A 12,829-nucleotide genomic window follows, 5' to 3' on the forward strand; every position below is an offset into this window, starting at 1 on the left:
TGCTGGATCAAATGGTAGTTATGTTTTTAATTTTTTGAGGAACCTCCATACCCTTTCCCGTAGGGGTTGTACCAACTTACATCCCCATCAACAGTGCATAAGGGTTACATTTCTTCCCTATCTTTGCCAACACTTGTTCTTGTCTTTTTGATAATAGCCATTCTAACAGAAATGATATCTTACTGTGGTTTTGATTTTCATTTCCCTGATGGTTAATGATTTCCCATCTTTCCATGTACCTGTTGGCCATCTGTATATGTCTTCTTTGGAAAAATGTCTATTCAGATCTTCTGCCCATTTTTTCAGTTTTTATTTTAATTCCAGTTGATTGATATCCAGGGTTATATTAGCTTTAGGCATACGATATAGTGATTCAACAATTCCGTACAGCACCCAGTGCTCATCATGACAAGTGCCCTCCTTAATCCCCATCACCTATTTCACCCATTCCCCTACCCCCTCTCCTCTGTTGACCATGAGTGTGTTCTCTACAATTAAGAGTCTGTTTCTTGATTTGTCTCGTTTTCTTTTTGCCTTTGCTCATTTGTTTTGTTTCTTAAATTCCACATATGAGTGAAATCATATGGTATTTGTCTTTCTTTAACTTATTTTGCCTAGAGTTATACCCTCTAGCTCCATCCATGTCATTGCAAATTCTTCTACCCAGATTGTCTTTGAGCTATTGATCTGTATGAGTTCTTTGTATATTTTGGATATTAGCCCCTTATCAGATATACAATTTGCAATAATCTTCTCCCATTCAATAGGTTGTCTTTTCATTTTGTTGATGGGTTCCTTTTTTGTCCAGGAGTTTTATACTTTCATGTAGTTCCATTTGTTTATTTTTGCTTTTGTTGCTTTTGCTTTTGGTGTCAGATTCAAAAAATCATCAACAAGACCTATGTCAAGGAGATTACTGCCTATGTTTTCTTCTAGTTTTATGGTTTCAGGTCTTATATTCAAGTCTCTAATCCATTTTCTAATCCATTGTGTAAGTAGTGGTCCAGTTCCAGTCTTTTGCATGTGGCTGTCCAATTTTCCTAACACCTTTATTGAAGTGACTGTCTTTTCTCCATTGTATGTTCTTGTCTTCTTAGTCATCAATTAATCAACCATGTATGTGTGTCTCTCTGTTCTGTTCCATTGATCTATGTGTCCGGTTTTGTGCCACTATCATATTGTTTTAATTACTATAGCTTTGTAATATAGTTTGAAAGTAAGAAGCATGATGCCTCCAGATTTTTTCTTTTTTAAAATTTCCTTGGGTATTTGGAGTTCTGTGGCTTCACACAAATTTTAGCATTGTTTGTGCTGTAAAAAATACCACTGGAATTTTGATAGGGATTGCATTGAGTCTATATATTGCTCTGGGTAATATGGATATTTTTAATAATATAAATTCTTCAAATCCCTAAGCACAGAATATCTTTCCATTTATTTATGTCTTCTTCAGTTTGTTTCACTAATGTCTTGTTTTAAATATACAGGTCTTTCACCTCCTTGGCTAAATTTATACTTAGGTATCTTATTCTTTTTGATGCAATTGCAAATTGCATGAATTTCTCTTCCCGATAGTTTGTTATTAGTGTAAAAAACACAACAGATTTTGTGTATTGATTTTTGTATCCTGCAACATTACTGAATTTGTTTATTAGTTCTGGCAGTATTTTGATAGAGTACTTAGTGTTTTCTATATATAATATCATCTCATCTGCAAACAGTGACAGTTTTACTTGTTTGTTCCCAATTTGGGTGCCTTTTATTTCCTTTACTTGACTAATTGTTCTGGCTAGGACGTCCGATACTAGGTTGAACAAAAGTGGTGAGAGTGGACATCCTTGTCTTGTTTACGATCTTAGAGGAAAAGCTTTTAGCTTTTCACCATTGAGTATGAGCCAGCTGTGGGCTGGCTATAAATAGTCTTTATTATGTTCACGTACATTTCCTCCATACTCACTTTGTTGTGAGTTTTTATCATAAATGGATGTCAAATTTTGTCAAATGTTTTTTCTGCATCTATTGAGATGATTATATGATTTTTATCCTCCATTCTGTCAATGTTGTGTGTCACATTGACTGCTTTGTGGATATTGAAACATCCTTGGATCTCTGGAATAAATTCCACTTGACCATGGTGTAAGACACTTTTAGTGTATTGTCATATATGTTTTGGTTTACTCATTATGTCTTCTCCCCCAGCTAGAATGCTAGAACATAATCTCCATCAAGACAGAGACTTTGCTTCGTTTATTACTCTAGTATAGTGCCTATAACAATGCTTGCTATATGTAAGCACTCAAAAAATATTGAATGTGGGACGCCTGGATGGCTCAGTAGATTAACTATCGACTCTTGGTTTTGGTTCAGGTCATGATCTCAAAGTTTCGTGAGTTCGAGCCCTGCGTCAGACTCTGCACTGGCAGCACAGAGCCTGCTTGGGATTCTCTCTCCCTATCTCTCTCTCTCCCTTCCCCACTTGTGCTATCTCTGTCTCTCTCAAATAAATAAATAAACAAAAAAATATTGAATGAGTGAATGAATGAATGAGCAGATCTACAAGGCAGCAATAAACCACAACATATCCATCCTAAGAGATTTTATGGAGCCATTAGAAACATTTACAAAAAAAAAAAAAACTGTAAGGGGAGAGCATACACAGTAATGTTAAATGAAAAACAAAAGCAAAAACAGAAGAGATAGAACTACTTCAGCCAAGAACATAAGCTCACATGGAGGAAGGAAACAAAACAAGTTGAAAGGAAATACCCTAAAATATTTACAGTAGAGTTTGGGTGGTATATTTTGGCCCCTTGATTCTTCTGCTGATTGTGAAGAAGCCTGGAAGGATTGGGATAGGTCATCTGGTTCAGGCGTACTGTAGCCCTGATCAACTGTAAAAAGCAAAATTAGATGGGCTTTTCATTTTACCAAGGAAAGAAGGTCAAACAGAAGTCAAGAGCACCTTAACATTTATTCCACACTCATAAAGGCCATTATGAGAATAACAGGCCATTTGAGACAGGGAAGAAACTGATAGTGGTAAAATAAATTTTTGCCTCCTTTAGCATATGTTCACCATCATTTCAAGGGCTTCCAGAATTTCAGGACTTGCCTAAGTCTGATCTGAACCACAAAGCAGTCTCCTACCTTCTATACTCTATCTAGGTCTTAGGAGATGACTCAAGATCAAAAGAATCCTCTTGAGTCCCCCATGGCATTAGACCAATTTTCTGGCATCCTTTCTAAAAGCTACAAGTAAAGACTTGTCATGAAATGTGTTGTAAAAGGGTGATAAGAAAATCAATTAATCCATTAAACATGAACACCTATTTTGGCTTAGAGAAGATACAAAGGGTTAAAAGACATCACCTTGACTTCAGAGAGCTTGCAATTTATTCCAGTTGGTAAGATACATAGAAATTGGATGGAAATAAATCTGGTTACTGCTAAATGAGATGTGAAGACGAGAAGGACAACAGTAATTCTGAGAAGGGAGAAGAGAAGGAGTTAGGGACAAGCCCTTCCAAAAACTTGGCAATATGAGCTGATCCTACTTGACGACTGGGATTTAGACAAGAAGAAAATAGGTAAGGAGTTCCAGTAGGCCAGGCAAAACCAGTATGGGTAAACAACAGACAGCACATCTGGGCCCAGGAACAGGCTCTTGTCTTAAGAGCGTTTCAAGTAAAGCATTTTCATCAGAATTATATCAACATATTCATTTTATCTAGGTAAATCTTTGTCCAGTTGGCAATGTTAAATCATTAACAATATTTCTTTCTTTTCTTTTTTGTACCTGTCAATCCCCTTCATCTATTTCCCTCTGCCCCCCTCCCCTCTGGCAGCCACTAGTTTGTTCTCTATAATTATGAGTCTGTTTTTCTCTGTTGTGTTTTGTTGTTGTTTGCGAACAATATTTTTCATTTGCAACTCACTCTTCCTTATGAATTATTTCTTTTCCTTGAACAATTTAAAATGAAGGTAAGACGGGCTTCCTGGGTGGCTCAGTCAGTTAAGCATCTGCCTCGTGATTTTGGCTCAGGTCGTGATCTCACAGTTTGTGAGTTTGAGCCCCGCATTGGGCTCCATGCTGACAGTGTAGGGCCTTCTTGGGATTCTCTCTCTCTGCCCCTCCCCTGCTCGCTCTCTCTGTCTCTCTCTCAAAAGATATCCCCTCAGACATTCTATGAATTTCTCTGTTGTCCAAATTGTGATGCACATGGACTGAAAATCCAATTCTTCTATACACTTCTGACTTCTTTGTGTCTTCCAAAATAAAGGTCCATACCACTGGCGGAGCAAAAGTCCCGGCTGCAAGCAACAGAAACAGACTCTGGTTGATTTAAAAGAAAAGCATTTCTTAAAAGGATCTGAGGGTAACTCACAGAATCACCAGAGAGGGCTTGAGAGCCAGACTAGAGCCAGGAGCACTGGCTCAAAACAGACAGCAGAACCAGTCTAATCTGGCTACCCTGACTGCTAGAAGCACCAGGCTCCAGATTTGCTCTGCAGACTCTCCTGGCCCTGGACACCGGAGGCCAGGAATCAGACCAGCTGCAATTGCCACCAACCACCACTGTGGTCCCTATTTCTTTGCTTCCTTACCTCTCAGTTTTAGAAGCTTGTGGTGGGGGTGTCTGAGTGGTGGGGGTCACATGCCTGCCTTCTTGCTGCAAGAGATCTTGGGGAAGCAAATGGAACATAGCTCCCACCCAGGAGATAAAGGTGGAGGAACCCTCCAACAAGGGAAGGGGCGTCATATGCCAGGCTATCAAAAAGAATGATAAATGTCCACTAGAACATCAGAAGATTAGACAGAAAATATCCTGCCCCGTTCAGTGGAATAACAGATGTAGCAGGGGCCACAGATCCTGGACCTTTATTTGGGGGCTGTTCGCCACAGAACTCACACATTGACTTCCCTGTGTTCCTCACCACACAGCCAATTATCCGTGCAGCTTCTCAGGCCGTAAGCAAGTTACAAAATGAACTAAATGATCCAAAGTGGAGATGCATAGGTGATCCTCTTCCAGGAGTGGCTTTTAGCAAATTTTATAATCAAAGTGTTTTCTACATCTAGCAAGCATCCTGTATACTGCAGTGGAATAACAAACAGAATGCTTTCATTAATGTTGCTGCTAGAGTACTTGAGGCATTCAGATTTAAGTGGGTAACTGCAAAAAAAAAAAAAAAAAAAAAAGATTGGCTTCAAATCAGAGTGTTTCTCTGAAGAAATGTTTTTAATAGTTCTCATTTCGATATGTATTATTTCATGTATTTTTAAAAATCATAGAGCTTAAATTAACATCATATAGTCATTTATATTTAAGGATACTCGATACTAAATGTAATCATAAGTATTTTATGTGTAAGACACACTTGGCAAATAAAAACGATTCTCGATATTAGCGAATTTCCATAGCAGCACACAGTCACAGAGCTATTTTTATACAACCCAAAGTCCGTGGAATGCTAAACCTTAGGATTTAGAGTGATCTTCATGGTCCTATGCTCAGTAGAAGCTACTGTTCCAAGCCTCCAAAATACAAAGTATTTTAGAGTAGTCATAAAGACAATTATTTTATAGTGATAGCTTTCCAAATGATTTCTCATGTCCTAGATGCTGGTTCCTTCTGTAGATGTAGAGTTATTTAGTCATTTCCTCATGTATATATATACATCCTTTGGGGATAATCTGTAGTTCAGTCGGCCCCCTGAGCACACTCTTCATCCCCCTCCTTCAGGTCTGTAAACATAGCTATTTGGTCTCTCCCCATCTAACCAAGATGCTTCTGGTGCAGCCCAGACTGAAGGGTGAGCAATGGACTAAGGGACCTCAGGGGAGAAGGGGAGCAGTTTCCTTCCAGAGTCTTGAGTCTTCCTAAGCTTTCCGATGTTTAGTGGTTCACGTCAGAATTCTACTGAAGGTTAGGCAGTTGTTATGGGGATTGCCAAAGTTGAAATCAAATGGCTCTTGGAACCAAGAATTCAGGAATTCAGGAACTTTTCAGTGTTAATTTGGAGTCATGGACTACCACAACAGCTATCGTTCTACCAGGGTTTTCTTTCAGTAACTACTTAATGGGAGTGTTTATCTCAGCCCTGCATTTCCCAAACAGAGCTATTAATCAGACCCATCTCTATATCCACTGTGAGTGAGACAGGCATAGTTCAGGCCTTCGGGCTTGCCAGGAGGGCAGTAAGCCACTTGTTTTTCTTGGCAGATATCTTTGTCTGCATGTGGTTCCATCTCTTCTTTCCTCAGACCACAGGATTCAGATTCCTTGGAGCCTAGAGGACCCTCAGAATTTCCTTCACCTTGGCTACACTCTGTAGCAAGTACCATATAGTTTAACCCTTCTTGGTTCTTGGCTTCCATTAAAGCAACTGACATAACGTCACCTGAATTCAAACAGATCACACTGCCATCTTCATCTGTGAAAAAAAAAATGTAAAAGTTATGCTACTATCTATTTGACTTCTGTATCTGTAATATACAGACTGTTCAGGAATTGTAACAATGCCAACCTTACGCATGGGCTCAGCAAGCATTTATGAGGGCCACCAAGAGAATACAAAAATAAGCAAGACATGCTCCTTGTCCTTGAAGCTATCATAGTCTCTTAGAGGAGCAGAAATATTACTATAGATGACAAGGTGTGCTGTATGTAATAAAGGAATATGTAAAAGGTGGTGAGAGCTCAGAGATGATAACTCTACCAAACTGAACAGGTCACCGCCTTGGTGATAGGAATTAAGTGCCCTTATGTTGGCTTTTTTGTCTGAAGTGCTTACGTTTCCATCCCGCTGGCTAAAATACCCCCCTTTAAATTAAAGATTAAGTAATTTAGTCATTTATTAAGATAATATTTATCAGATGCCTACCACATGCCAGGCTGTGTTCTAGGTATCGATGAGGCAAGAATGGACAAAAAAAAGTTGTCCCTCTTTGGGGTTTACATTCTGATGGGAGGAGACAGACAATAAACTAACAGACAACTAAGCCTATGTCAGGGGGTGATGAGCACTATGAAGGAAAATTTGGCAGAAAAACGGAACGAGAAAATAATGGTGGGGGGTGGAGGGGGCTGCTATTTTAGATGAAATGTCAGCGAAGACCTCTCTAGCAAGGTAAAATTCAAGTAGAAACCTGAATTAAGTGAGAGAATTGGACACGTGGATATCTGAGGGAGAACATTCAAGGAAAGGAGAACACCAAGTATGGACTGGTGTGCCTGGTCCCCCTCAACTATCTCCCTGGGATAAGGTACGTTAATACTAATTAGCAAATACATACACCAGCATGCTTATGACCTCATAGGGCTGACAGGGAATGGGTAGGCCTGGCAAGTTTTGATGACAGAGTTGAGGGAGAGGGAAAATAACATGAAAGATAATAGTGATTATTATTGTTGTTGTTAACATAGAGTACGTACTACATACCAGGCACTGTTCTAAACTATATACATATAGGGGCACCTGGGTGGCTCAGTCGGTTAAGCGTCCGACTTCAGCTCGGGTCACGATCTCGCGGTCCGTGAGTTCGAGCCCCGCATCGGGCTCTGGGCTGATGGCTCAGAGCCTGGAGCCTGCTTCCGATTCTGTGTCTCCCTCTCTCTCTGCCCCTCCCCCGTTCATGCTCTGTCTCTCTGTGTCTCAAAAATAAATAAATGTTAAAAAAAAATTTTAATAAAAAAAATAAACTATATACATATATTTACTCATTCTTCTATTAAATAAATGCTAGTATTATCCCTGTGTAACAGTTAAGGAAACTGAGGCACAGAGGGGCTAAATAATTTGCCTAAGGTCACACAGCTGTAATTTGAATCCAGATTGTGTCCCCATATTCACCCTCCCCAGTGGGAGGGCAGAGCTGCTGTTCTCTGTGAGGAGGAATCAGGTGGGTGGGCAGTGTGCCCTGTAGGAGTCCTTGAAAGAAGACTCTGGACATGTGTGTGGGGTCAGGGCGGCAGCAGAAACATGGGCAGCCAGAGGGTAATCGGCCTTCTTCACAATTATGCTCATATTATTTTGTCTTCTTTACTTAAAGACTGACCTTTTTACAGAGAAAAGTACAAGAACTCTTGCTGAAACCTAACAGCAGAGCTTCTGAAACATTTCACAAGATTCTAGGTAATCAAAAGGGACAAATACACAGTCTAAACATAAATATATAAATGTGTATTATGGGGATGGTTTTTGATCAGTGCTTTTCAACTTCTGAGTGTCAGTACCTAAAAGAAAAATTTATGATCAGAAATATTACTGTTCTTGGGGATGCCTGGGTGTCTCAGTTGGTTAAGCATCTGACTTCAGCTCAGGTCATGATTTCATGGTCCATGAGTTCAAGCCCCACGTAGGGCTGTGTGCTGACAGCTCAGAGCCTGGAGCCTGCTTCTGATTCTCTGTCTCCCTCTCTCTCTGACCCCTCCCCTGACTCATTCTCTCTCTCTCTCTCTCTCTCTCTCTCTCAAAAATAACCATTAAAAAATTTTTAAAAAGAAATATTACTATTCTTTCAGAACATATCGTATTTTACAAATCAGAAACATTTCAGGCCACAGATGATGCTCCTTCCTTTGTCCTTATCATCCTTCCAGCAAAAGAGCATCCAAATGTGTGTCGCTAAGGAAGGTGACACCTGCATTTGGCCCTGATGTACACCCAGGCTGGGTTTATTTGGAATTAATTTAAGTGGAAATATGAGGACAAGAAACAACGTCAAAGGACTAAGGGAGGCACCATTATACCTACTTTTTGCCAATGGAATTTAATGGATCTGCATATTTATCAAGTTTCAAACCTGACCTATGAAGCTTATTTTATTGTAAGAGCTTGTGAACTCTGTCCCTGCTCTGTCTTACTAGGTGCATGTTTCTTTTGCAGAACTTCCCACTGGGCTGAAGGACACAATGGCTGAGCTACAGGCTCACAGACTCCTTGCCATCATTTCATGTTCCTCTTCATCCTTCAAACATCATCATAGCATATTGCAAACCACATGGATAGTCACGTAGTGTTATAAAATATCTCTCCCATAGAAATAACTTTATCAGATGCCAAGGTTCGTTAATGCCTAAGTGCTGAATATCTATGGAAGAATCCTGCTGTTATGATTATGGTCAATATGTACTAAGAGCCATTGAGAAACTCATAAGAATAATTTCCTACATATGATAATAGCAATCAAAAATATCAAAAAGTGATAGGAAGAAATAATAGATTTAACTCTAAATAGTCCAGTGACCCAGACTGAGGAAAGTAGGATGTTCCTGAAGGGCTTAAAGAAATTAGACTAGGGGCACCTGGGTGGCTCAGTCGGTTAAGCGTCTGACTTCAGCTCAGGTCATGATCTCGTGGTTCGTGGGTTCAAGCCCCATGTCGGGCTCTGTGCTGACAGCTCAGAGCCTGGAGCCTGCTTCAGATTTTGTGTCTCCCTCTCTCTCTGCTCCTCCCCTGCTGGTACTCTGTCTCTCTTTCTCTCCCAAAAATAAGTAAACAAAAAAAATAAAATAAAAAATAAATTAAGCTAAAGGAAAGTTTAGAAAATTTCAAAACTAAAACTACAATATAGGTCTAACTGCTCATGTTATCAGACGCTTCATTTTCTTAAGTTTAATTCATTAAATAGCATACTGGGAAACTTTCTACCGATACATGATTTAAATTTTTTTTGCCTCTTGTTATTTCAAAAACAATTTTTATACAAGGCAAATAAACTCTTCTTACAAATTCTGGCACCATGTGTCAAAGAAAAATCATTAGCTAACTACTCCACTGGTTTATAGTACTTAGAGCAATATTTAGTAACTTGACCCTGGCAAGCTTTCAGCAATTAGTACATCTTATTGCATAAAGAACTTATGAAAGATGGTGGGGAGGAGGGTGTTTTGTTTGTTTATTTTTGTTGAAAACGAAATAGAAAGCCCGCAGTTCAGACCTTAAAGCAGAGATCCTGAACAAAGATAGCATGTGCTCAGCAAGTCTTTCTTTAAGAGGGAAATATTAAAATAAAGACTTCCAAGCAAGACAGGGTATTTACAGACGAGACATATGCCGGCTGACTGGCTATGTTTAGAACAGCAGAGGAGCATTTAGATTTGTTTCCTGTAGAACTCTCTGGGACTGATGAGGTGATGTTTACAAAAATGTTTGGATGAAGTCACTGGGATATTTTTACTAGATGCCCAGATACGTTACTAATCTTCTTTCCCTATCCCCTCTCTACCCCATTAGGTCAGTAGGACCATAGGATAGGCATGGTATTATTGCTCCTTGTAAGCCTACCCCCCCTTTTTTTTCCAAAAAAGTCTTTCCAATGACTTTCTTATCTTCTTATGTATCTCCAGTAATAACAGTCAAGACAGACGACATCTTCCTGCTTTGCTAAATATGCCCAGCAGTCTGCAGGGCAGTAAACTATTATTAAACACATTCTCTCTTATTAAAAAGGTAATTAAGTTTAGGCTTCCCTTGAAGGCACTGTTTTGTGATTTCTATCCTTTGCAAATATCCAAACTCTGCCTGGCAGTCTATTTCTTCTCTCTGCCCCTTTTGCTCAGTCGTATCTCCACAACCAAAAACTTTAGTGATTCCCATATCCCTTTCCATTCCTTATCTTCTGGATTTACATTCATTGTAAATAACGGAACAAGAATTTCTCTTCTACTAAAATTGAATTTCTGTCCTGGCACAGAATTGCTTGTTTCTGGCTAAATTATCAAAGTTTGGTTATATTCCCTGTTAAGCTCTTCCTGCTTCGTTATTGTGCATGTTTGTCTGCTTCTGTTTTTTGAACATTATTTAAAATTTTAATTCACTCTGCCAACCATGTGGCATCTAAATAACCAGGATAAACTGGTGTATCTTTTCTAGCAAGCCACAAGTCATAAGTTCTTTCACTACACCTAGCTGCCCAGCACACTATTAATAACAAATTGGGGAAAGTGTGTGGGTATGTTCCTCACCACAGCCATGTCTCTGTGAAGGCTGAGAGCAAAGGTTCTGGAACAGAAGCCATACACCAGCCCCACCTCAGCAGTATGACCGTTGGCAGGTTGCTAAACCTCAGTCTTCTCATCTATAAAATGGTGATATAATAATATCCATGTCATAGGGCTATTGTGAGGATTTAACGAGTTAACCCACATAGCACAGTGAATGACACATAAAAAGTACTAAAATGAGATTAGCTAATATGACAATTAAAAGCCATTCCCCAAAAAAGTTTTGTTCTACGTATTTAATGTGAGCATTGTTACTTATCTCGGCCTCACGGATGAGCTAAGTAATGCAACATAGTAAAAAGGTCTTAAGTGTTCATAGAGACTTCTGGTAGAGGCTAAGGTAAAGCTCAGATCTCGGGCCCTCCTAAACCCATCATGGCAGCCTCTATGATTTTTATAGACTGTCTGCACACGTTAGAAGGAAAGGATTCCGTAAGTATAGAGTGAGATTTAAAATACAAGTCAACTGTAAAATCCTTACAGCCCTCTGGAACTCTTTACTTCTGCAGCATTTGACCACTCCCTCCTTCATAAGCCTCTCTCTTTTGGATTTGACAATACTCTCTTATGACCTTCCTGTCCCCTTCTGGCTTCTCTCAGTCCACCATCTTTCTTTGTCCATCGCTAATATATTTATTGGCTGTTCCTAGGTCCCATCCACCGTTCACCTCTCTTCTTATTTTATACACCCTCGTTGAATGACCTCATCTATACCCTTGACTTCAACTACCTGTATTTACAGGACAGACCTTTCAGCTGAATACTAGGCTTCTTCACTTATCCCATAACCAACTCCAACCAAACACGTGCAAAGCTATTCTTCCTGCTATGCCGCCCATCTTTGGAAACAGCACTACTCTTTACGTACTTTCACAAATCACTGGGACTCACCATTGTCTCCTCTCTCTGTCACTCAATTAGATGCCAAGTATTACAACATCTACCTCTGGCCTTCATTTCCTCCTCTCTACACCTATTATCATTCATTAATTCAGCTTCCATTAATTTCCAATTTTTTACCTGGTTATTTATGTACAACCACTATCCCTCCAATTTCATCACTTGCCATTCCCCCCCCACTCCTGTGTGATAAACTACATGCAGTTTTGTGAACACCCCCATTCACTGTTATCCCATGCCTTTCTACATATTGTTCCTTCCACCCTGAAATACTATTTTTCTGACCTCCCTGCAAAACTCAGCTTGGAAATAACCTCTTCCCAGTGGCTTTTATTGACTCTCTGACACACAGTATGGATTTGGCATCCCTCCTCTGGAGGCCCACAGAATATGGATTCCCTCTCAATGGCAATAGAGAATGCCTCTTGGATTTCTGAAAAAGATATAGCATAAAGTCATCCGCTCCCTGAATCCTTACACATCATCTCACTTATAAGAAAAAAAAAGTATAAAAACTGACCAAAGAATCTATATCCCACTCATTTCTCTAGATTACATAAATTTTATCTCTAAATCCAGCCAATACATATATAAATATATATAAATGAACATTTCTGTCAATGGTTGTATATGCCTATAAAATATCTAAAGGCATATAACCAAATTGCTAACTATGGCTAGCATCAGAGAGTAAGAATAGGGAAGAAGTAGGAGACTTTGCTTTTTAGTCTGTTTAGATCATGTTATATGCTTTTCAACAATAAACAAAAATCACTTTCATAACAAAGATCTTTAAAATGTAGACACAGTTATAAAATAATATAGCAAGAGGAGTTACTATGAGCAATTGCTGGAGAAGTTCAAAGGAAAACTGGAAAGGACTCAGGAGTCATTTTGACGATTGACGTAAAATAACATAG

At 39.3% G+C, this 12,829-nt stretch overlaps 1 protein-coding gene across 5 annotated transcripts in view; it reads right to left on the reverse strand.

The window, feature by feature from the left end:
• Positions 1-5,230: 5,230 nt before the first annotated feature.
• ROS1 (ROS proto-oncogene 1, receptor tyrosine kinase) overlaps positions 5,231-12,829 on the reverse strand; it is a 113,890-nt gene continuing 106,291 nt past the window's right edge. For all 5 annotated transcript variants that reach the window (XM_042939683.1, XM_042939682.1, XM_042939679.1 and 2 more), the window contains one exon: positions 5,231-6,435. In XM_042939683.1, the coding sequence (XP_042795617.1) occupies positions 6,125-6,435 (311 nt within the window). In that variant the 3' untranslated portion in view covers positions 5,231-6,124. The remainder of the gene's footprint in view (positions 6,436-12,829) is intronic.

Source organism: Panthera leo, chromosome B2, assembly GCF_018350215.1.
Source record: "Panthera leo isolate Ple1 chromosome B2, P.leo_Ple1_pat1.1, whole genome shotgun sequence".
In the NCBI taxonomy this organism is placed as follows: domain Eukaryota; kingdom Metazoa; phylum Chordata; class Mammalia; order Carnivora; family Felidae; genus Panthera; species Panthera leo.